The sequence below is a fragment of the Pongo abelii genome, chromosome 9, assembly GCF_028885655.2.
Source record: "Pongo abelii isolate AG06213 chromosome 9, NHGRI_mPonAbe1-v2.0_pri, whole genome shotgun sequence".
NCBI lineage: Eukaryota > Metazoa > Chordata > Mammalia > Primates > Hominidae > Pongo > Pongo abelii.
In genome coordinates this window covers 4,451,902-4,476,080 of record NC_071994.2, presented here as the reverse complement: position 1 = coordinate 4,476,080, position 24,179 = coordinate 4,451,902, and the positions used below count along the sequence as shown (strand labels likewise).

The 24,179-nt window shown below is 51.1% G+C and overlaps 1 protein-coding gene across 8 annotated transcripts in view; it reads left to right on the top strand.

The window, feature by feature from the left end:
• Positions 1–753: 753 nt before the first annotated feature.
• The window catches only part of CTTN (cortactin), a 37,904-nt gene continuing 14,478 nt past the window's right edge, over positions 754–24,179 (top strand). Inside the window, exons 1-13 of one of the 8 annotated variants that reach the window (XM_063727949.1) lie at positions 795–884; positions 5,109–5,282; positions 7,539–7,635; positions 9,304–9,386; positions 9,569–9,655; positions 9,788–9,861; positions 12,093–12,222; positions 16,579–16,689; positions 17,694–17,748; positions 18,985–19,095; positions 21,726–21,836; positions 22,380–22,490; positions 23,603–23,713. In XM_063727949.1, coding sequence (XP_063584019.1) covers positions 9,569–9,655; positions 9,788–9,861; positions 12,093–12,222; positions 16,579–16,689; positions 17,694–17,748; positions 18,985–19,095; positions 21,726–21,836; positions 22,380–22,490; positions 23,603–23,713 — 901 coding nt within the window. In that variant the 5' untranslated portion in view covers positions 795–884; positions 5,109–5,282; positions 7,539–7,635; positions 9,304–9,386. 8 annotated transcript variants of the gene reach the window in all.

Genomic DNA, 24,179 nt, shown 5'->3' with positions numbered 1-24,179 from the left:
GTGCTCTTTCGGCCTCTGCATGACCTGGCCCCTCTTACACCACAGCTCCGCTGCACCACCAGCCCCTCTGCCATGCTGAGCTGAGCCTCCTCCAGTTCCCCTGCTGCAAGACCGTTCCTGCCTTGGGGCCTCTGAACCTGCTGTTGGCCTGCCTGGAAAATTCTTCCCTCCTTACCTTGTTTACTTCTATGGGGCCTTCACATCTTGGCTAACATGTGAATCGCCCAAAGAAACCTCTGGTCTCCCAGGGGTTCAGGTCCTACCGTCTCCCCAGTACGATGTTATGAAACTCTCACTTCTTCTTGGCATTTATCTCATTTCCCAGGTGAGTACCCATGTGGTTTAACGCTTGACTCACCTTCTAGGCTGCTAGGTCCCTGCGGCCGGGGCTCGCGTCCCTGGCACGCATGTGGTCCTTTCTGGGGTGGGGTGCATGGTGAGCGGACGAGGACGGCTGAGTGCGCGCGCGGAGGGAGGATGGAGAGAGGGAGAGGCTCCCCGCTCCCGGGCTCAGGGCACATGCGTCTCTCATGCGTCTCCCGGCTGGCTTCCTTCCCCCGGCCCCGGGCAGCGCCGCGTATCCTGAGACCCCGCCGCGGGCTGTGTGCTGCTCAGCGACCCTCCTCTGCGCGCGCAACGCCACTTTCGGGCGCGCTCTGCAGACCCGCCACAGGCCGGGATAGCGCTTAGCCAGCTGCGGGCGGACGCCCGGGGCTCTTGCGGGCCGGGACACAGGAGGGGGCGGGGAAGGGGGCGGTGCCGTTCGGGGGACCCGGATGCGGCCCCGCCCCCGCCCGCGGAACCGGAAGTAGAGCCTGGCGCCTAGGAGCGGCGGGCGCGGCGGGATCCAGGGCCGACCCGGGCCGGACCGACCCCAGGCGGCGGTGAGCGAGCGCGGCGTCCGCCCGGGGTGCAGGCCCGGCTCTGCTTCTTCCCTCTTGTGGCGTCGCCTGGCCGCGAAAGGGGAAGGAAGCGGCGGCCGCAGCGGTCTCACCGCTCTTCCGCTCGCGGTTTCGGGGGCCGGGGCAGAGTGGCGAGGCTTTCCCGGCCTGGGGCGGGGCAGGGCGAGGGCCGGGGGTCCGCGAGGGCCACGAGGACGGGTCTGGGCCCAAGGGGGCCGGGCAGGGGGCAAGAGGGCACGGAGGGCTCGGGGCTGGGGTCCGCGGAGGAAGGTTAGAGAGGGGCCAAATTGGGGTCTCAGCTCTGAGTGGGGGGGTCTCAGCTCTGAGGGGAGGGTCCCTGGGCCCCAGGGGCTCCAGGGCAGGAGAGGGGCCAGGCTGGGAGGGGTCGTGGGTCCGAGGGAATAGGAGAGGGGGATGGGCTCCGAGGGGGAGGGTATTGGGGCCCGAGGGAGAGGGGCTGGGCTTGTGGGGTTCGGGTGTCCGAGCGGAGGGGGCCGGGGTTCGAGGGGCCATGGAAGGTGGGTGTGTGGTGTCTCAAGGAAAGGGCGAGGGGTCTGAGAGGGAGGGGGTCCGAGGGGAGGGGATTGGGGTCTGACGGGAAGGAGTCCAGGCGCAGAGCTACAGGGATGGGGTCCGAGGGAAGGGAATTGGGGTTCGAGGGGAAGGGGTCGGGGCGCGGAGGAAAGGTATAGGGTCCGAGGGGAGGGGATTGGGGCTCCAGGGAAAGGGATCCAGGCGCAGGGAAAAGGAATGAGGTCCGCGGGGTCAAGGCGGCTGGGGTGCGCAACTTTGAGGGGCTCGCTGTGGGACGTGGCGGAGCAGCTGGGGATCCGCCCGGCCTGCACCTGAGCGGAGGTTTTGCAATCAGGTCAGTGGAGGCAGCGAGGCGCGGCTGCAGCTAGTCGTGAGGCTCTAAATTTGGAACCCTCCTTCGGGGTGTGTTTAAAATCACCAGAACGGTGCTTTGGGGCTTTCTGTTACGTTTCCATCCCCTGGATAGTCTAAGGGATGCCTGATCCCTGAAGCTGGAAGGCCTCGGGTGAGAAGGGGCAGGGCTTCCTCCCACTGGAATCTGTGGACGTGTCGGGCCCCTTGGGGAGGAATTCATTTTTCTGCTGAACGAAGCTCCGGAGGCATCCGATGAGCGCTTCCTGGAATCCCATGCGCTCCCTTTGGGCTCAGTGTTGACTTGGCTGTGCAGGCTCTGTTGGGGGGACTTCACCCACTAGATCCTTCAGGCATGATCCAGCCCTCAAGCCCGGCCGGTCCCAAGGCCGTGGCGCAGGAGGGGCTGGCCGCCTGCTCCTGTCCCCATTCCCATCTCCATTCCCGTGTTTGACCGTGTGGGTGAGTCACCGGCTCCAGAGCACTGAGTCAGTCCTATTTCTCCTCTGGTTAGAGAAGTATTCGCCAGATACTCAAGGAACAAGAAACTCTTTTAAGTGGGACTCAATAAAAAGTTGGGGAGGCAGGGTGGTTTTGATATTAGGTCCCCTAGAAGTAGAAGCTAACCTTCTGCTAAATCTTACTGAAAAGAAATTTCTTTTGACCTGGGGCAGGGGTGCGGTGGCTCACACCTGTAATCCCTGCACTTTGGGAGGCCAAGGTGAGAGGCTTGTTTGAGGCCAGGAGTTCCAGACTAGCCTGGGCAACACAGGGAGACCTTGTGTCTACAAAAAAGAAAAAAAGAAATTCGCTGGGCATGTTGGCTTGCACCTGTTGTCCCAGCTACTTGGGACGCTGAGGCAGAGGATCTCAAGCCCAGGAGTTGGAGGCTGCAGTGAGCTCGATCGCACCACTGTACTCCAGCCTGGGTGACAGAGCGAGACCCTGTCCCCAGGCTGGAGTGCAGAGGCTCTTCACAGGTGCCATCTAGCACACTGCAACCTTGAACTGCTGGCCTTAAGCGATCCTCCCACCTCAGCCTCCCAAGTAGCTGGGACTGCAGGCCCAGCTAAAGCTGACTTTTAATTGTAGCATTTTGATGGACTTGTTTTTAAAACACTTTTAAAATGACAGTGCACATAATCGGCAATTCAGATCTTCAGTCTGTGCCACGCAGTAGGTGCTCAGAAAAGGTGTCCTGAGAGTGTGAATTGGTGTGAGCGCTGGTTGCTGCCTTGTGTTGCAGTATTCCCATGGCCTGGGCCAGCCAAGAGCAGGGGACTGTGCTCCAGGAGCAGGCTTGGCTTTCACTGTGGCCCAAGCCAACCCCATCTGCTCACGCACTGCTTTGAGTAAACGGAGTAAATGTTGGGGGCGGGGTTTCCCTTGAGTAAGTGTGGTGTAGGGAGTGTGCCTGTGATGGTGATTTTGGCTACGCAAGTGTCTGTTTCCTTTCTCCTGCTCTGCCATAGATGCTGAGGCTAATGGAAAGCTGATGGTGGACGGATGGTTCTGTCCTGTCATTTAAAACATTCTTCGTCCAGGCTCGGTGGCTCACATCTGTAATCTCAGCACTTTGGGAGGCTAAGGGCAGGTGGATTGCTTGAGCCCAGGAGTTTCCAGATCAGCCTAGGCAACATGGGGAAACCCCATCTCTATTAAAGATAGAAAAATTGGCCGGGTACGGTGGCTCACACCTGTAATCCCAGCACTTTGGGAGGCTGAGGTGGGCAGATCGCGAGGTCAGGAGATTGAGACCATCCTGGCTAACACAGTGAAACCCCGTCTCTACTAAAAAAAAAAAAAATACAAAAAATTAGCCGGGCGTGGTGGCATATGCCTGTAGTCCCAGCTACTCAGGAGGCTGAGGCAAGAGAATCGCTTGAACCTGGGAAGTGGAGGTTGCAGTGAGCCGAGATCACGCTATTGCACTCCAGCCTGGGCAAAAGAGTGAGACTCCGTCTCAAAAAAAAGAAAGAAAAATTAGCTGGGTGTACTGACAGGTGCCTGTAGTCTCAGCTACTCAGGAGGCTGAGGCAGGAGAATCGCTTGAACCCAGGAGGCGGAGGTTGCAGTGAGCTGAGATCATGCCATTGCACTCCAGCCTGGGCAACAGAGTGAGACTGCGTCTCAAACAAAAAAAAAAAAAAAAAAAGAAAAATTAGCTGGGTGTGGTGGTGCATTCCTGTAGTCCTAGCTACTCGGGAGGCTGAGGTGGGAGGATCACTTGAGCTTGGGACACAGAGGTTGCAGTGAGCTGAGGCTGTGCCTCTGCACTCTAGCCTGGGCCACAGTGCAAGACCCTGTCTCAGAAAAAAAAAGAAAAAAAAGGCTGGTGGGGGGCCGGTTAGGCGCGGTGGTTCATGCCTGTAATCCCAGCACTTTGAGAGGCTGAGGCTGGCAAATCACTTGAGGCCAGGAGTTGGAGATCAGCCTGGACCAACATAATGAAACCCCATCTCTACTAAAAATACAAAAAATTAGCTGGGTGTGATGGCGCATGCCTGTAATCCCAGCTACTTGGGAAGCTGAGGCAGGAAAATCACTTGAACCTGGGAGACAGAGGTTGCAGTGAGCCGAGATCGCGCTATTGCACTCCAACCTGGGCAACAGAGCAAGACTCTGTCTGAAAAAGAGAAAAAAAGTTCTTGTATAGAGGAATTTTTCACTCTGTCTAGACAGGAAGATTACTTCACGTTTGTGCAATCTTGATTTGTACACTGACGTTTGTAAGGAAGGTTTAATATTGAGGTTGGACAGAGTCATTATCTTCTTTTGAACCGTATTGTAACAGATTTATTGAGATATAATTCACATACCATACAATGTGCCTGTTTAGTGTGTACTCTCCACTGGTTTTTAGTATCTTCATGCAGTTGTACAACTGTCACCACAATCAATTTCAGAATAATTTTATCACCTCAAAAAGAAGCCCTTGTACCTTTTAGCCATGACCGGGATCACGATCCTCACCACCACCATCCGCCCAGCCCTGGGCAACCAGCAATGTATCTTTTGTCTCTGTAGATTTGCGAACTCCAGACATTTCCAAGAAATTGAATCGTATAATATGTGGTCTTTTGTGCATGGTTTTCCTTTGCGTAATGGCTTTGAGGTCCCTCCACGCTGTAGCAGGTGTCACTGCTGGATCCTCTTTGTGGCAGAATAAAATGCCTTTGAGTTAGGTAGACCACATGCTATGTATCTATCAGTTGATGGACATTTGGAGTGTTTCTGTTTTTTGGCTGCTATGAATAGTGCTGTTCTGAACACTCATGCACAAGTTTTTGTGTGCTTATACTTTATTTCTCTTGGGCGTAGACCTAGGAGTGGAGTTGCTGAGTCATACAGTACCTGAGTTTAACCTTCTGAGGAACTGCCAGACCTTTTCCATTTAACATCCCTGTCAGCAGTCTATGAGGCTTCCAGTTTCTCCACACTGTTGCTGAGACTTGTCATTGGCTGTTTTATTTTAGTCATCCTAGTGGGTATGAGGTGGGTTCTCATTGTGGTTTTGATGTGCATTTCCCTGGTGGTTAATGACATTGAACAAACTTTTCCTGAGCTTGTTGGCCATTTGTATATCTCCTCTGAAGAAATGTCTCTTCAGATCCTTCAACCATTTTTAAATGGGGTTATTCGTCCTTTTTATTGAATTATAAGAGTTCCTTTTTTTTTTTTTTTGAGATGGAGTCTCACTCTGTCACCAGGCTGCAATATAGTGGCGCAGTCTCGGCTCACAACAGCCTCCGTCTCCCAGGTTCAAGCAGTTCTCCTGCCTCAGCCTCCCAAGTAGCTGGGACTACAGGCACGCGTCACCACACCCAGTTAATTTTTGTATTTTTAGTAGAGACGGGGTTTCACCATGTTGGCCAGGATGGTGTCGATCTCTTGACCTCATAATCCTCCCGCCTCGGCCTCCGAAAGTGCTGGGATTACAGGCGTGAGCCCACCGCGCCCAGCCAAGAGTTCTTTATATATTCTGGATCTACGGTTCAAAATACTTTTCTCTCGGGATCGTCTTGTCACCTTCTTGATGAAACACAAAATTTTAAATTTTGTACAATTTATTTTTTTCCTCTTGTGTTTTGGTGTCATATCTAAGAAACTATTGCCAAATTCAAAGTCACAAAAATTTACACCCTTTTAGGATTTTAGTTCATTTTTGAGTTAATTTTTCTGTATGGTTTTGAGGTAGGGCTCTAGAGGCTTTTTATCTTTGGATCCACAAAATAATCTAACTTATTTTCTATTGGTTATTTTTGTGATTTTTTTTAAATTTCAAATATTAAGGGTATAAAATTGTGGATTTGAGCCTATCGTTAGCTGCTCATGAGTAGATTTTTATTTTTTACTTTATGATTGATTTATGTATGAGACAGGGTCTCTCTCTGTCTCCCAGGCTGGGGTGCATTGGTGTGATCATGGCTCACTGCAGCCTTGAGCTCCTGGGCTCAAGCAGTTCCCCCACCTCAGCCTCCTAAGTAGCTGGGACTGCAGGTATACACGACCATGCGTGGCTAATTTTTTAGGCAGAGTTGTATAGATGCTTGCTGATTACACTAATAACTGCAGTAACCAGAATGTAGCAAGCAATCTGTAGAAGTTAGGATTGCCAAAGGGAACCGGGGAGAGAGATGGAGCAAATAGTTGGGTTTCAGACAGGAAATTAATTAATTACCAGGAGGGCCAGCCAGGCACCATCCCCTAGTTCCTAATGCATGAGAAACCACTCTGCCTGTGACCGGCTTGTTCCTAGGGACAAGGGGATTTCATTTGTTGATGTGTGATGTCTAGCAGTGTGGTGTCCAGTTGAGGCTGATGTGTGGTCCTAGGGAAGGGGTCATGTGCTTGGCCACCCTCTGGGGAACTGGAGTCTTGCTCCCTGCGCGGTAACCGTATATGTTCTTTAGGAATGCAGCCTCCTCCTCCTCGGCTCTCCAGCTGCCACTCTCATGTCTTGATAGACGGTCACCGTACTGGTTTTTTCTCCCGGCCATATCATGATCTTCTCAAGGAGTGTTTTTCTTATATTATTGTTTTAAAAAGCTCACAGTAATAATTTTATTTTATGTCATTAATGAGAATGAATAAAAAGTGAAAATCTCTAAGAATTATAGCAAACAGTAAATGCATACTAGCAATTAAGGCAATAATTTCTTTTTGCATTCGTAAGAAACATCATGTAGGCCGGGCGCGATGCCTCACGCTTGTAATCCCAGCACTTTGGGAGGCCAAGGCAGGTAGATCACCTGAGGTTGGGAGTTTGAGACCAGCCTGACCAACATGGAGAAAACCCGTCTGTACTAAAAATACAAAATTAGCTGGGCGTGGTGGCACCTGCCTGTAATCCCAGCTACTTGGGAGGCTGAGGCAGGAGAATCACTTGAACCCACGAGGTGGAGTTTGTGGTGAGCCGCGATTGTGCCATTGCACTCCAGCCTGTGCAACAAGAGTGAAACTCCATCTCAAAAAAAAAAACAAAAAAAGAAAAACAAAACAAAAAAAAACAAAAAATCATCATGTAGTTTAGAAGTCTTTCAAAACTTATTTCTTTAGTTTCTCTCTGTTGAACTTTTTTATTAGTAAAATGCAAGTCTTCCCATCCTCCTCTCGGATTTCCTTACGAAACTTTGTTATATTTGGGAAGATTTCTGAAGTTTTCTAAAAAGATCTCCACACAGAAGGGTTTGCCCAGGAAGCTGCTCAACAGACATCCTTCTGAGCTTTTTACTCTTAATCTTTTCACAGACGGAATCATTCCCCAATGCCTGGAAATTCCTCATTGGATTACTGTGTTTTAAACAGAGTTTTGTGAGCACCCTTTTATCTCCAAGCGGAAAGAAAGGTACTTATGCATTGTGAACATCCTAACATTCTTTTCCTATGGATGTTAAGGGCAAAAATCCCTTTAACAGGAAACGGGGGAGGTTGCTGTTTCTGTGGATTTACTGGGAGAGAGATAATATTCTGGAAGGAAATTTCATTGTTTAAAAAATAAAGTCAGGTTTCTGTTGCATATGACTTAAAGGAGACAATTGCAGAAAACTCTGGAATTGAGGAAGAGAACCCATTCCTGTCCTCCCTGAGGGGGAAATCTGGCCCCTTCCCCACCCCATGAAAGTGGGTGGGGCCCCCAGGCGCAGGACTGTGAAGCTCACAGGTGCCCACCCCGCCCGCTGGTGAAGCTGCGTCCAGGAAGATGAGCAGAGACTGTGCTCTGCTAATCTCTCCCCGATGAGCCTGAAAAAGTACCAGGCAAAGACACCTGCCGCCTTTTTCCTTTGCCTTGGGGGTGAAGGTGGCCTCACCAGCCCTGCAGGGACTCCTGTCCTTTCCTGCAGCCACCTCCTCAGTGGTGGGAACCATAGGCAGTTGAAGTCCCGCAGGCGAGCAGCCCCCTTGCCAAGGCAGCATGTTGCCATGGGGCAGCTGGAGACCGAGCATCCCATTTCTCTTTCCTGCAGCCGTTGCTTCATTTATAAATGGGTGTGTTGGGACAAGATGGACTGGTTGTGCCTTTCCGTTCTGAGATTCTAGTTCATCTGTTCTCTAAAATCCTGGCAAAATCAGATCACTCTGGAAATTCTTGCCATGCTTTGGGCATTGACACGAGGTTCCAGGGGCACTTTTGGTCCTGCTACACCCCTTGGCAGACGGTTCTTCCCCAAGAGACAAAGTCGCACCTAGAAATTTGAGAGCACGCTGCCCTGATTGGTCCCTCACTGTCACATTGGATTTGGACTTGAGACCCAGCCAGGCTGGAGGGGGAGGAGCCAGATGGGACAGTCTCAAGCTGCAAAGGGGTTTTGTCCCGTCCTGATTCAGGGCGCTAGAGTCCCAACATGGCGCCTGAGAAAAAGTGAATTGGGTGTCCTCAGTTCAGACCCCTGGGCACAGCTTATGGTTGTTTGATTTAAAATAATACCTCAGTTGCTCTGTGGCCTGTGTGAAATTGTATTACTATTTCTGTGGAAAAGGAATCACTTCCTATTATACATAGTTTAAAAAAAAAAAAAAACCTTAAAAGTTTAGATTTTACCACTGCAGTTACAAGAATTGTCTTGTTAGGGTTTACAGGTGCGCCATTTTTCTGTATAACAGAGAAAACCTTCCAGTCTTCAAGGGCTAAGGGAGAAGGTGGCTGCCCACTTGCACAGCTGCCTGATAGAGGAAAAGGTGGCATTTTATATTCATGTTTTCTCCCAAGTAGAGAGTAAAGCAGTTCTCCAATAAACTACTTGAAACACTTATTAAATTGTAAGTCTGAATTAGGAAAATTATTGTTATGGTTTCAGTAAGCACTTGAAATCAAAATGGGTGCACTTTTTAAAAAATGGTGATAAAATACACATACCATGAGATTTACCATTAGTAACATTTAGTATATTTATAATATATAACCCAAAATGGTGCTTTTATTTTTGGTTGGAAATTATCATCGTATGATTGAGCAGAACAGGAATATGTTCTTAATGAATAAAGTAAGTGCACACCCGACTTTTTTATTTTCCAGAAAACTTTCTCACTCAAGTTGAAGCCAAAGAGTATTTCCAGTATATTTCTGACACCGGGTGACGGCAGTGTTAGAACCCCAAGGTGAAGTTTCTTTCACTCCTGTGGTTGTCATTCAGGCTTAGGGATCACGAAGGCTTGGCTGGTCCTGCAGCCTCGTCCTCCTGGGTTGCCTAGAATCTCGGTAGTTTTGGCCAAAGGGCTCATCTGCTGGCCTCTGGATGGTGCCCTGAGGCCTCCGTAACCCTCCCCGGCCGCTCTTTCAGATGTGGAAAGCTTCAGCAGGCCACGCTGTGTCCATCGCCCAGGATGACGCGGGGGCCGATGACTGGGAGACTGACCCCGATTTTGTGGTAGGAGCCTCCAGCCTTTGCTTTCCTTTTTCATGAAGTGGAAGTGGCTCTCCTGGGTTTTTCTTTGATGGGGTGGTGGTTTGTCTGTGTCGCAACCCAGGCTGTGAGATTACTGGTCGCTTTTCTTTTCAGAATGATGTGAGTGAGAAGGAGCAAAGATGGGGTGCCAAGACGGTGCAGGGCTCCGGGCACCAGGAGCATATCAAGTAAGAGGCGTCGCCACCACCCTCCCGAGGGCCCCTCTGCGGGTGGAGCCCCAGGTGCAACAGGGCTTATGGTCATCTGTGGAGGGACAGCCCGTGTGGAAACTGCATTTATCTTCTTGACCTGATACCCATGCAGTAAATGAATATAAGACACACACGTATATGTGTGTATTTGTGTACTGTATATGTTTATATGTGTATATTTAGATACTTATGTGCTCAGTAATTTTTAAATTCCCATTGCAAACAATTTCCATATTTATAATTTTAGCGTGTCCGCTTCTCAGTATTGTGACTTTTATCAGGGAACATTTTTCCCTAAGCTCTACCTTACAAGCGAGAGGTTTCTAAAGTATGAGATGTCTGAATAACTGAGACCTTAAATGCCCCGTCCCTTTTTTTATTATTTGGAAATGATTATGTGTTAATAGTGAGGTACTGTGAGCTTTGTGTTCTTATCAAAAGCCCAGAGTAGGGCACTGAGTGAACCCTGTCATTGTTTCTCACTTGGCACTATCTAAAATGCCAGCTCTTGGGGCAGTTTTTTTTCTTCGTCAGGAATTGTAGATAAAAGGAACTTTTAAAATATGCTCAGACTTTTATTTTAGGCCACGCTGGGTTCAGAGTGGATCCTCCTTTCCCTGGCTGTGAAGGCAGCACCACTGACCCAGTGACCGCCCCAGTATCCTGGGAAGACTGTCCCGCTTGGCCGCGGTCCCTTCAGCTGAGAAAGATTCAGTCCATCCTCCAGAAAAGAAGGCACAGTCTGCACAGTGGCTTTTTATTTTGTTTTTAAAGATTTATTTATTTATTTATTTATTTATTTATTTTGAGACAGGGTCTCACTCTGTCACCCAGGCTGGAGTGCAGTGGTGCAATCATAGCTCACTGCAGCCTTGACTTCCTGGGTTCAAGCGATCCTTTCACCTCAGCTTCCTGAGTAGCTGGAACCATGAGCGCACACCACCATGGCCAGCTAAGTGCTTTTCTTTCTTGTAAAGATGAGGTCAGGCTGGTCTTGAACTCCTGAGCTCAGGTGATTCTCCTGCCTTAGCCTCCCGAAGTGCTGGGATCACGGGTGTGCGCTGCCGCACCTGGCCCCCAGTGGCTTTTTATACGCAAGTTTTAGGCCCTCCCTGGCTTGCTCAGCACACTCCCTTCCACAGAAGCAGCTTTGGAACTCCAATGGCTGTGCGGCTGCCCAGGACAAGAGACTGGAATGGGGCTCACTTGGGAGTCCACTGTAGCCTTGGGTATTTGCTATGGCGTTAAGCAGACTCCTGAATTCGTTGAGTCATCGTACCTCTTCTCATCTCTTCTGTTCCCTGTGGCTTCAAAACATGTCTTGGAGGGTGGCTTGGAGAAAAAACAACTCTCCACCACAAAAGCCTTGGGCTGGTTAGGATTCAGAGAGGAACACATGGGGGATAAGCCCATTCTTCATGCTCTGGGGCCTTCCCAGGTTTTAGGAGTGGTGTCTTTCTTTCTCCTGCTCATAAGGGTATTGGGCGGTTTCCAAGCCTGGTTTGTATTTCATCCTCAATTCTAGGATTGTTGTCCAGATGTTGAAGGTGGCGGCCTGGTGTCTCTTGGGCAGAAAGTCCAAATGCCAAAGTGGCCTTCATACCACTCTGGGGTCTCTCAATGACAGCTGTGTCCGGCCTGCCGGATTTGAGCACACCTTGTCATCTGTTTCATTATCTGCTATATTAAAAATTTTTAATGGCGTTTAGATGTTAAATTCTGAAACGCTTTTCTCTCATCTTTGAATGTATAAAAAAGCTGGAGTATTTCAAGTACAGACGAACCATCTAAATGTTCAGCACCACTGGACTTCTGCCAGTGGCTGAGAAAGGGACCATAGCCTTGTGTTTCCCCCTCTACCTCTGGATGATTACAGACTAGCTTTCCTGTTTTCTGCGTGTGAAATAAAGGTCAGATTTCAGTAGAGCCATCTTTAGCGGGGATTTGGGATGATCCCACTGTCTGCCTTCAGATTCGTGTTCTGTCTCCCACAGAGCATGCGTCTGACGCTGCAGACTGCCAAAGTGGGTGTGCCAGCCAGCAGAATAGTCAGGAGGGCACAGTGCAGGGAGACAATCGGTGAACATCAGATAAGCAGATTGACAAATTTACAAAGATAATGTCACCTGTTCTTATTTATCATACCAGGAGGCAAAGCTGCACATCTGTTTTATTGATTTGTTCCTATTTTCATCTCTTCCATCAAGCATACACAAGCTGAGGGAGAATGTCTTTCAAGAGCATCAGACCCTTAAGGAGAAGGAGCTTGAAACAGGACCAAAAGCCTCCCACGGCTATGGAGGGAAATTTGGTGTGGAACAAGACCGAATGGATAAGGTAAGTGGCCCGCGGCTGCCTGTGCCAGGCTCCTGGTGTGCTTGGACCACTAGACTGGGTGGCAGAGTCGTCCCTCAGACTTTCCTTAGATCAGCAGTTTTGAGTCCATCTGCTGAGGTTGTGATTTGCCCGGAGTAGACCGCTGTTGATTGTTCTTGCTCATGAAGTACTCTAGCTTTCTTCAAAACTCTTTAAGAACCCTCAGAGGTGCTGGAGCGCCAGTGTTACATGGGGAAGCCCAGAGAGGGAGATTGGCCCTCAGAGGCAGCCTTGTGATAGGACAGAAGTCCAGAAGCATCCTGGCTCCAGGTCTCATCACTGTCAATGCCTGCGGTTCCAGCTCGCAGCCTAAGTCATGCCAGTCCAAAGACCAAAGTCAAATCTGTAGGCCCCCCATGGTTCACAGCACACACGGAATCCAGCCAAAGGCCTGGCTAACATCCTTCATGCGTTCAGTGACCATCAGAGCAGTCTCCCTCGTGTAAATTCGGCGCCCACCAGGTTGGGGACAGTGCTCACTCTATTCGAGAGGTCTGGGCAAGCCTCCCAGCAGCTGTCATTGATGGGATGCAGACTGCCATGCAGATGTTGATTGAGGACGTTGGCCAAATGCATCCAGCTCCACCCATGCTTTAGGTCCTCTCTACCTTAAGAAAGGGAGCCACGTTAGCTCAGGAGGGCTACCTTTTCCTTCCTGGAGAGAAGATGGAAGAGATCACGGTGTGTTTGCATGTTTCTTCAGTAAAACAGACATCCTAGAGGTGAACTTTTGAGTCTGAGCAACATAAGCTTGTTCTGACCTGACAGATGCTTGCCTTTACTCTGTGGAAAGAAGTGTGTCAGCCAGTGTCGGATTCCAGCCGGTAATTCCATATCCCTCTCCCACCTCATGCACCAGCCGGATGAACATTTGAGCTGGGCACGGGGTGATGTTGCCGTGTCACAGTGAGCTGCACCTTGCTCTGTCCCCCGCAGAGTAGATGATGTGGTGGTCCGGCAGGGCACCCCAAACCACGACCATAAATAGCCTGGGGGAGGAGTGGGGTGAGGGGCCTTCTGCAGGAAAGAGACATGGTTGTTGCTGTGTCACTACCACAGAGATGCCCTGACACCGAGAAGAGCAATGTGTGCAGAATCATCATCTTTGGAGTCTAAAAAAAGTCTGATAGCTTTTAGGAGTGTAAACAGGCAGACGGACCCCTGTGTTCAGGGCAGTGAGCGAAGCACGTGCAGACGGACAGATGGAATCTATGTGTTCAGTGCAGTGAGCGAAGCAAGTAGATAGGAGCCTTTCCCACCGCAGACTGAGGCGAGCCCTGTGCTTAGGGGGCTTGTGGGGAGTTAGCGCAGAGAGACACTTATTCTAAAAATGGGGCTCCCTGCTCTGGGTTGGGAAAATTACATATTGGGGAAAAGAAAGGCAGTGTGTCAGGAGAGCCTGGTAGGGAAGCTGCTGTGGCTTCTCTGCTGCTGCTCGGCCTGCACCTTTTTTCAGTGCGAATCTCGCTCACCCTGGAACGTGCAGCTCAGGCCTTCCCGAGTGCCAGGAGCTCCCTGGAAGAGCCCTCACTTCCCTCTCTCTGTGCGTTCTCCACAACAGCCTCTGCTTCCCTCATCAGCTGTCCTTGCCTCATCCTGCTGTCCTTCCCAGGGAGACTCCCCTCTGGGCTGGGCTTTTCAAGGGTCGGGACTTGTCATCCTCACCTTGTGCCTGGCCTAGTGCCACGTGCCCCCCGTCTTAGGCCAGTGCTCTCATGGAACCAAGGAGGCTTGTGGAGCCTTGCTCTCACCTCTCAGCCGGCAAGCTGGAGAGCTGTCCTAGCAGGGCGAGTCCAGCAAGGGGTGCTGCTGCTGCTCAGTCCCAGCCGGCATCGGGGCCAGGTTAGCGCTCAGCTCAGGTCAGCACCATGGGACAGATACGTTGTCAAAAATAACTCAGGGCCAGGTACGGGACTCGCACCTGTAATCCCAGCATTTTGGAAGGCCGAGGCAGGATGATCTTATGAGCCCAGGAGTTTGAGACCAGCCTGGGCAACATAGCAAGACCCCGTCTCTACAAAAACATAATTAACTGGGCATGGTGGTGCACACCTGTAGTCCCAGCTGCTTGGGAAGCTAAGCTGGGAGGATCACTTGAACCTGGGAGGTGGAGACTGCAGTGTCCTGTGATCGCACCATTACAGTCCAGCCTGGGCAACAGAGAGAGACCCTGTCTCAGGAAATAAATAGATTAAACTCAGATTCCAAACCGAAGGGGAAACGGCTTAAGTTATTTGTAACTTGCCCACTCCAGAAACTAAAAAAAAAATAAAAAATTGAAATCTCTGCGTTAAGACTTGAGGAATATGTGCTAGACACTCCCAGAACAAAAGAACACATTGAGGACAAGCACACGCGAGAGGAGCCTGGATGGGCTGTCAGGATTCTGTTTACGCTGGGGCCTGAGTACGCTGCACCTTTCCCTGCAGCCGGCGGTGGCTGCATCCATCACGCGGGGCAGGCTTCCGTCTTGCTCCTTTGTCTCCTTGCATCCCGTAGCCCTGAGTCTACACATTCAGGCTTCAAGATACAATCTCCCCAGCGTGACTGTTTAATAACAGATGTGATTTTGTCAATGTGAAATCAAAGGCAATTTTGGAGATGAATCCCTTTCAATCAAAAAGCTGGAAACTTTGCCTAGTTGTCATTCTGGGCATGTCTTTAGATCAGTTTTCCTATAACTTCCTTCTGATGAAAACTTACGCTGGGGAATCCCTTTGGCACGTCTGCCTCTGCCACTCCTTCATCTCTGTTTTCTGGGTGAGACCCCGGAGGACACGGATGGGCAGCGTCTGCCACAGAGGGTTTGGAGGTGACGGCTCATGTGGACGGAGAGTCAGCTGCCAACCTCAGAACAGACGTGGGAAGAAGAGGGCACAGCACAGGCCCGAGGCTTAGGGCAAGACCTGCTTTTTCAATAGGGGAAATAGTGGACGCTCTCTGAGTTGCCTGCTGTGTCAGCACTGGTGTGGGATGGTGCTTGGGTTAGAATGAGGGGCTCCACATACTAGAGGGAGTGAGAAGAGGGGTCCCAATGTGCCGTGGGCTTTCTCCACGCCCTCTGCTGGGCCATGTGCTCGCACTGTCCATGAAGGAGCCCTTGACCCGGCTCTGCTGTGAGGAGGGAGCCTCAGAACCCTGGGACCTCGGTGTGCCCCGAGAGTGAGACTGTCAGGGCTGGAGCAGGGCCAGTGCTTTGAGGTAGGAGATCTTTTCCACTTTGTGGACCAGAGGGTCTCTCATTAGAACTGCCGAACGGAGTTGCTGAATCACACAAGCAGCTGTGGACAGCACACCTGTGAAGGGCTGTGGCTGTGTCCCAGAGGCGTTATTTACAGAAGAGCTGGGTGCCGGGTCTGGAAAGCCCAGGGGAACCTTGGGCTTTACCTGCTGGCTTTGGCGAACAGAAGGTCCCCAAACCTGTGTGCGCTGACGGGGGCTGATGACAGTAATGATGCTGAAATGAGCTGGCGTGGGGGCCGGCACCTGGCTCCTGCCTGAACTGGGTGCTGCTCAGCGGAAATCGAATGTGAGCCTGTGTTTTGCAGACTATTTTTGTTTATAGTCTATTAGAACAAAATAGTTTGCTCGCAGACTATTTTTTGTGCTGATTCTTTGGTCATGTGATTCGCAGAGGTCCCACTTCAGTAGATGCCAGCAGCCTCCACACCAGCGGGTCTCACGGATCCTGCCACAGGCTGCCGGCTCTGTGTCCCTTCTTCATGCCCAGTCATGTCAGAAATCCCCACTGGTGGCCCTGTCCTGTGTCCAGGGTTCGTGTGCAGCTTCCAGGAGCCCAAGGGCTGGGGTGGGCTGTGAAAGCCTGCACCAAGGGCCGGGTGCTGCAGCTCACGCCTGTAATCCCAGCACTTTGGGAGGCCAAGACGGGCGGATCATGAGGTCAGGAGATGGAGACCATCCTGGCTAACACGGTGAAACCCTGTCTCTACTAAAAATACCAAAAATTAGCCAGGTGTGATGGTGGGCGCCGGTAGTCCCAGCTACTTGGGAGGCTGAGGCAGGAGAATGGCGTGAACCTGGGAGGCGGAGCTTGCAGTGAGCCTAGATGCGCCACTGCACTCCAGCCTGGGCGACAGAGCTAGACTCCATCTCAAAAAAAAAAAAAAAAAAAGCCTGCACCAAGGACCTGGGCCTCCCAGGAGTTGTGTCGCCCTCCTTGGCTCCGCAGATGGGTGTGTTAATGTAGGGTTTCCCTGCACTGACCAGGAGGTGGCCTCCCCCAGCCCTGCTCTGGGAGGAAATGAAGCACTGCAGTGTCGTCGGTGTCTAATGCTTTGCGTTTGAACCCTGTTCCAGTCAGCTGTCGGCCACGAATATCAGTCGAAACTTTCCAAGCACTGCTCGCAGGTGGACTCGGTCCGTGGCTTCGGAGGCAAGTTTGGTGTCCAGATGGACAGAGTTGATCAGGTGAGTGATGTGGCGCTGGGGCTGGGGTGGGTTGGGGCAAGGGGGGTGTCTCCCATAGATCTGAGCCCTGTTGGGCCACTTGTAGTAGCAGGCAGGTGCCCTCCAGCTCTGGGGGATTGCAGAGAGGGGCATCTGCCTCCCAGGATGCTCTGAGAGCCAGGGCCCACGGGAGAGGAAGCAGGATGCGGCGGGCTTGCTGTAGCAGTCCCTGTGGTCACTCTTCACTACGTGTCCCAGTACTGGACGACCCTGTGTCTGTCCAGATGTGCCAGCAGGGACCGTTTCCACCCGTGTTTCTCACGTGCGTGTTACCGTGACATAGTGACATCAGAGCCTATACCGGGGGGCAGGATGCGCTCATTGCATCCAGGACTCAGGCTTTGCGTCCGGGTGTTGTTGCAGTCGTCCTAGGCCCGAGCCTCTTTGATTCTCTTCGGCTCGGGGCTGTTGGCTCTTTTGTTTCATAGAGGAGCGAACAGGAGCTGATGCTGGTGGCAGATTGTGGCTTTGTGACATGTTAGCCACGGTTCCAAATTTATGTGTCTGTGAAATGAGGGGGATGATCATACCTATCTCACGGGTGTGTGCTCAGATGCCCATCGCAGTGCCTGGCTGGTGGGAGCGCACCCCTGGTGGCCACTGCTATTCTTGTTATTAATATTAATGTTCTCAGCATGACTTATTTGAGAAGCGAGTTTTTGTGAAGCCCGTGGAATGAATCAGCTGAGCATGGCCTGCCGCCGCATGCTGGGGAGGGCAGGTCGCCAGGGATACAGCTTGGCCCGCGCCGCCCACTGGGCCTTGCACAACGTTTGCTGGCCTGTCCATTTAGGATGCCAGAGCTCTTGCGTTGCTGCCACTTGCACCTGGCTTAGGAACCCAGAGGTCACAGCATCATGTGTTTCATGTTTTTTTAAATGTCATGTCATGAATTCAGAGAGATTGTTTCAGGGACATTGGAAAGTATTTCTCCCCACTTTTTCATGTGTTTTTGGTCGTCACAGTCTGCCGTAGGCTTTGAATACCAGGGGAAGACTGAGAAGCACGCCTCCCAGAAAGGTAAGATGAAAGGCGCACAAAGAGCCGCGCTCCAGGGGCCCTGATGGGGAGAGTCACAGCCACCTGAAGCCGTTTCCCGAGCGGTGGCTGTTGCCACAAGGAGGACTCTGCCCTCCTCTTCATGTTTCTGGATCATCTGGATGCCACATGATGGATGCATTCCCCATTACACAGCCCCCTCGGAGCCCTGGCATCTGCTGTCATTGTGGGGCTTCTCCCCCTTGTAGCAGAAGCCGCCTTCCCTTCATCTGGGCAGCACTCCTCCTGGAAAAGAGAGCTCGCAGATTGATCGGCAGAAAGCCTTCCCCCTCTAAGGCTAGAAACCAGAGTTGTTAAATTCTTGTTTTCATTATACACGTACGGTCTTAACTGCTGGTGATTAATCTTGATTACATCATGCAGTCTCTTTTTTGAAAGACCGAAGCATATCGCCACCTTAAAGTTCTCAGTTTATTTTTTGCAAGCTTATTTAGTTCTTCCTCCTTTGTGTCATTGCATCATCCGGGGAACAAGCTCTCAGTCCTTACGCAGTCTCGGTGCAGTCTAGGTGGAGGTAGCTGTGGTGTGGGCAGGCGGAGGATCAGGGTCTTGTCTCCCGTGTTCAGCTGCGTGGCTTTCTTCATATGAGGCTTTCTCTTTCCATTTTTTTCATTTTGTTTTGTTTGTTTGTTTTGAGACAGAGTCTCGCTCTGTTGCCCAGGCTGGAGTGCAGTGGCACAATCTCGGCTCACTGCAACCTGCGCCTCCTGGGTTCAAACGATTCTCCTGCCTCAGCCTCCCAAGTAGCTGGGATTACAGGTGTGTGCCACTACCCCTGGCTAATTTTTCTATTTTTTAGTAAAGATGGGGTTTTGCCACGTTGGCCAGGCTGGTCTCAAACTCCTGGCCTCAAGTGATCCGCCCACCTCAGCCTCCAAAGTGCTGGTTCTTTGTATGAAGCTTTCCGGCTTTTACCTGAGCAGTTGATTTTCAAAGTGGGCATGCAGCGTCATTTCTGACCACACAAAGGAGCTGCCCTGTAACAGCTGACGGGGCCCAGAACCCCACCATGCACCTGTTGTGAAACGGGGTCCAGCGTCACCTGTATGGAGCAGTAGGTGGCTTGTTGTACATTTTAAAATGTGCGCTTGATGTGTTTGTGAGTTGTAACCCCTACACACTTTTGCTTAGTTTAACAAAAGGAACAGTGTAGTTCGTCCTCAGGCCCCCGTGCTAATTGCTGCCCTGTCTCTGCAGACTACTCCAGTGGTTTTGGCGGCAAGTACGGCGTGCAGGCCGACCGAGTAGACAAGAGCGCGGTGGGCTTCGACTACCAGGGCAAGACAGAGAAGCACGAGTCACAGAGAGGTGGGGCGGACCCCACGGTCTGTAATCACGCATTTGCTCCAGAAACACCCACGAGGGCATTTTCTCTCTGCACACGTGATTGTTGTAGATTTTTTAACTTAAAATGTTTGGTGTTCTTTTCGTACCAGTGTATGTGGGCTTTTCCTAATTCGAATGGCTGCACAGTTCCCCATCGTATGAGGATTCCATAGTCCATGTAACCATGCCTTTTTTGAGTGTGGAATTTAGGTTATTTATTTATTTATTTATTTATTTATTTATTTATTTTTGGTAGAGATGAGGTCTTGCCATGTTGCCCGGACTGGTCTGGAACTCCATGGTCTCAAGCAATCCTCCCCCACCTTGGTTTCCTTAAGTGCTGGGATTACAGGTGTGACCTGTAAATTTTTTTTTTTTCTTTTAGACGGAGTCTTGCTCTGTCGCCCAGGCTGGAGTGTAGTGGCGTGATCTCTGCTCACTGCAACCTCCACCTCTCTAGTTCAAGCAATTCTCGTGCCTCAGCCTCCCGGGTAGCCGGGATTACAGGCACACGCCACCACGCCCAGCTAATTTTTGTATTTTTAGTAGAGACGGACTTCTGCCATGTTGCCCAGGCTGGTCTTGAATTCCTGACCTCAGGTGATCGGCCTGCCTTGGCCTCCCAAAGTACTGGGATTACAGGTGTGAGCCACTGCGCCCGGCTAAAAGTTGACTGCAGGGAACACTCTTGTACCTGTGTTTTGTTCACAAGTGATTATTCAAAAGAATCAACTCCTAGACATGGAATTGCTGGGTCGAAGGTTATTGAATGTAAAATTTATTCCATAGATACTGCCAAGTTGTCCTTGGAGGCTGTGCTGAGTTCTTCCTTCCCCACTGCATAGCCTGTACACCGTCACTCAGAGCGTTTCCCAGGGCTGCAGAGGCTGTGGCCTGCCCGTTTCCCTGCGCCTCTTGTTTGGCCTGCACATTTCTATTTTTAAAAATATTTGCCAACATTTGAAAACTGAGAGCTTGACTATTTAAAAACTCAGAAAAAAAAAAAAAAGTGCCCCAAAGCAAGAAACACCACTGGAAGATCCAACCACGCTGGCTTGGCATTTCCCTGAGGAAAGTGCCGGTGGCCTGGAGGGCAGCTTGGCTTGTAGTTTGTCGCGGCCTGGCCTGGCCTGGCCTTCCTGCCGGTCAGGCCCTGCCTGCTGCACAGAGCTGCTTGCCTCTGCTCTCTGCCTCTCTCTTGGGAACAGTCCATTCCTCCTCTTCCTGACACCGCACAGTTGTGAGCAGCACATGCTCCGTGAAGCCGCCTGAGTGTGTGACGCCAGGGAGCACAGGCCGAGCACCTGGGCAGACGCAAGGCTTCTCAGATGCCTCAGGCCTTCTCTCCCAGGCCTTGATCCTCTGCTTTGTGCTTTTAGTGGGTCCATGAGAGAGTCATGTTTTGGTGTCACAGTGACATGCTAAATGGCTTCATTCTGAGTAGAACTGGAGTTTCTGGAGGATGCTGTGTGTGTCCTGTTTCCTGGCATCCCCCTGCGTGCTTCAGTTTGTGAAGAGTGGCCTTTGAAAGCCTTGCCCTTCTGCTGCCTCCTGAGCTTAGAGCCTTATCATAAACTCTCATCTTCTGCTAGCTTCTGGATGCAGTGGATGATGTTACAGGAATTCATCTGCTGTACTTTATTTCTTCTTTTTTTTTTTTTTTGAGATGGAGTCTCTCTCTGTCTCCAGGCTGGAGTGCAGTGGTGCGATCTTGGCTCAGTGCAACCTCCACCTTCTGGGTTCAAGCAATTCTCCTGCCTCAGCCTCCTGAGTAGCTGGGATTACAGGCGTGCATCACCAAGCCCAGCTAACTTTTGTATTTTTAGTAGAGGCAGGGTTTCACCATGTTGCCCAGGATGGTCTCGCTCTCTTGACCTCATGATCTACCCACCTTGGCCTCCCAAAGTGCTGGGATTACAGGTGGGAGCCACTGTGTCTGGCCTCTGCTGTACTTTAAAAAAAATTTTTTTTCTTAATTTTTTTTTTTTTTTTGAGACGGAGTTTCACTCTTGTTGCTCAGGCTGGAGTGCAGTGGCGCCATCTCTGCTCACTGCAGCCTCCACCTCCTGGGTTCCAGTGATTCTTCTGCCTCAGCCTCCCGAGTAGCTGGGATTACAGGTGTGGGCCACCACGCCCAGCTAATTTTGTATTTTTAGTAGAGATGGGGTTTCATAATGTTGGTCAGGCTGGTCTTAAACCCCTGACCTCAGGTGATCCGCCCACCTCAACCTCCCAAAGTGCTGTGATTACAGGCGTAAGCCCCCTCCCCCAGCCTGTTTTTTAATTTTTAAAAGATTAGTTAATGATTTAACTTAGAGATGGGGTCTTGCTATGTTGCTCAGGCTGGACTCAGCCTCCTGGGCTCAAGCTATCTTCCCTTCTCAGCCTCCTGAGTAGCTAGGCTGCAGGCATACGCCCCCACCTCTGGTTACCACTCTTTATGTTTGTGTTATTACACATAAATAGCACCTTTAAATACTGTCTGTATTATTCAGTGGTCCTACAGTGGACCTGAAAGATTTTTGTGTTTTTTTAATCAAATGATAAAATATTTGCATGTTCACTGATTTCGTTGCTCCTTTTAAAGTGGTCCTTTTTTGTTTGTTTTTTAGATTACTCCAAAGGTTTCGGCGGCAAATACGGTATCGACAAGGACAAAGTGGATAAGAGCGCCGTCGGCTTTGAGTATCAAGGCAAAACGGAGAAGCACGAGTCCCAGAAAGGTGTCTTCCATTTTATCTTACCCTCCAGCCAGCAGCTAGTAATGTGACAGGTGGTAGCCACACCGGAAAAGGAAAAACAAAGCATTATTGATAGCCCTTAACGTAGATGTCTCTTTTTCATTAAATATCCAACTTGAAAACGGCACATCCAGAAACACAGCTGCTAAATAAGAACTCGCAGCTTGAGTGTTTTGGCGCTCCAGCCCCAGCGGCGTTGCTTATCGTGGTGGCCACACCCTGCACGTCTGTGTTGCCCGTGTGAGCCTGTGCTGCCTCGTGGTGCGGGTGGAAGCCGCATGCCTGGGAGCTTCTGTGGGGTCCTGTCTGGCTTAGTCACGATGCTGAGGTCATAGACTAATTTATTTCCTGCCACTCTCCAAGGAGGGCCTCTTCATGGATGTTATCTAAAGTATTACCAAAGATCCGGAAGGGAAGTGTAGATTGAGTGAATCGTATGTGTTTAACTGTATTGAAAACATACTTTCTACCTGTGACCCGCACTACCTGTTACTGATGGGTTCTGGCCTTTCATTGTGCATGTAGACTATGTGAAAGGGTTTGGAGGAAAATTTGGTGTGCAGACAGACAGACAAGACAAATGTGCCCTTGGCTGGGATCACCAGGAGAAATTGCAGCTGCATGAATCCCAAAAAGGTACATTCACTCTGCCTGTACGCGAGATGGTTTTGGAAGTTTGTTTTTGTTCCTTTGGTCAGTTGGTATGTGTTGTGTCTGCGTGTGCCTGCTGCACGTTGTTTTGTCTTCACTGTTTGAAGTTGTCCTGTGCGCCCCCCCAATCCCCCAGTTCCAAAAAACCCTCCAGCTAGTGTAGTCACGACCCCTCCCTGCTGACACGGGGGTGGTGCCCCAGAGAGCTGGGTTTACCTGGAAGTGGGTTGCACGGGCCAAGCCTGCAGCAGGGGGCTGGGTTTACCCGGGAGTGGGGACATGGGTCAAGCCTGCAGCAGGGGGCTGGGTTTACCCGGGAGTGGGGATATGGGCCAGGCCTGCAGCAGGGGGCTGGGTTTACCCGGGAGTGGGGACATGGGCCAGGCCTGCAGCAGGGGGCTGGGTTTACCTGGAAGTGGGTTGCATGGGCCAAGCCTGCAGCAGGGGGCTGGGTTTACCCGGGAGTGGGGACATAGGCCAGGCCTGCAGCACTCCTGGGATGTCGCTTGTTTTCTGCCTTCAGGAGGTGCAGGAGCAGCAGTGCTCCTCGTCCAGGCTTCTTGACTATAAAGTGGGCCACGGTTTTTGGCAGGAGATACTTACTTTTGAACCGAAGGTGTTTTCTTGTTGGAATGGGTGCCCCTTCCCTGGGAAAAGGAGCCTGAGGGGGCTGAAACCCTCTCAGTGTGACCCAGCGCTGAGAAGCAGGAGCGGGGCTAATGGGGTGCAGCGCCCTCTGCATCTGCAGGGTCTCTCCTCCCGTGTACACAGATACATGCACTCGTCTGCAGTGTGGGTAGGACCCTAGGAATGAACTGCACAGCCGGGAGTGCCTTTACTGAATTATTTGAAGTACAGTTCTTAGGCTGTTTCCAGATCTTCGCTGAGTGTTCAGATTTTAAGTTAATTCTTTAATGCTGACCTTTGGAGCCACCTTCTGGCTCTGAGCCTGGGAGTAGGATCTCAAAGGCCCTAAGCTCAGGAGAGCCCTTGCTTTCTGGAAACTGTGTTTGATTTTTGCGCATGCTCGTGCAATTCTAACCCAACTGTGTTTCCTCTCTTGGTTGTTTTCCCCACCGTTGCTTGTGGATTTTCAGATTATAAGACTGGTTTTGGAGGCAAATTCGGTGTTCAGTCGGAGAGGCAGGACTCCGCTGCTGTGGGGTTTGATTACAAGGAGAAGCTGGCCAAGCACGAGTCCCAGCAAGGCACAGTTGCCACCAGCCTCCTACCCCTCCCCCCCACCCTCCTGTGCAGCCACTTCTAGCACAGACTTCAGGGCTCACCGTCAGCACCTGCAACACAGTCCTCCTGTGTCACCAATTGTCAGCTGTCAGGCTGTTCGGCACTTTAAACCCATTTCTATTAGAGTGACACTGATTTTGAGTGGTTCCCTTCTCTTCCCCCCTTCACTTTCTTCCCTGGGAACTTGTGATCTGCGTATGGCAGGATGCGCCAGGTAGTGCGTGGGTGCCATCTTTCTAACCCGGTGACACATCCAGTCTCTGGACTGGGGCGTCTCCGGCCTCCAGCAGCATTCTGCCCGAGGCTGTTCTGCTGTTAATGGTGACTGCTGTGAGCCACTGAGTCAGGCCTTCCAGATGAGGAGAGGGTGTTTGGTTCAACCAAACCACTGGCCATTTGACCAGGGGCTTCGTAGCAGCAAGGGCCAGG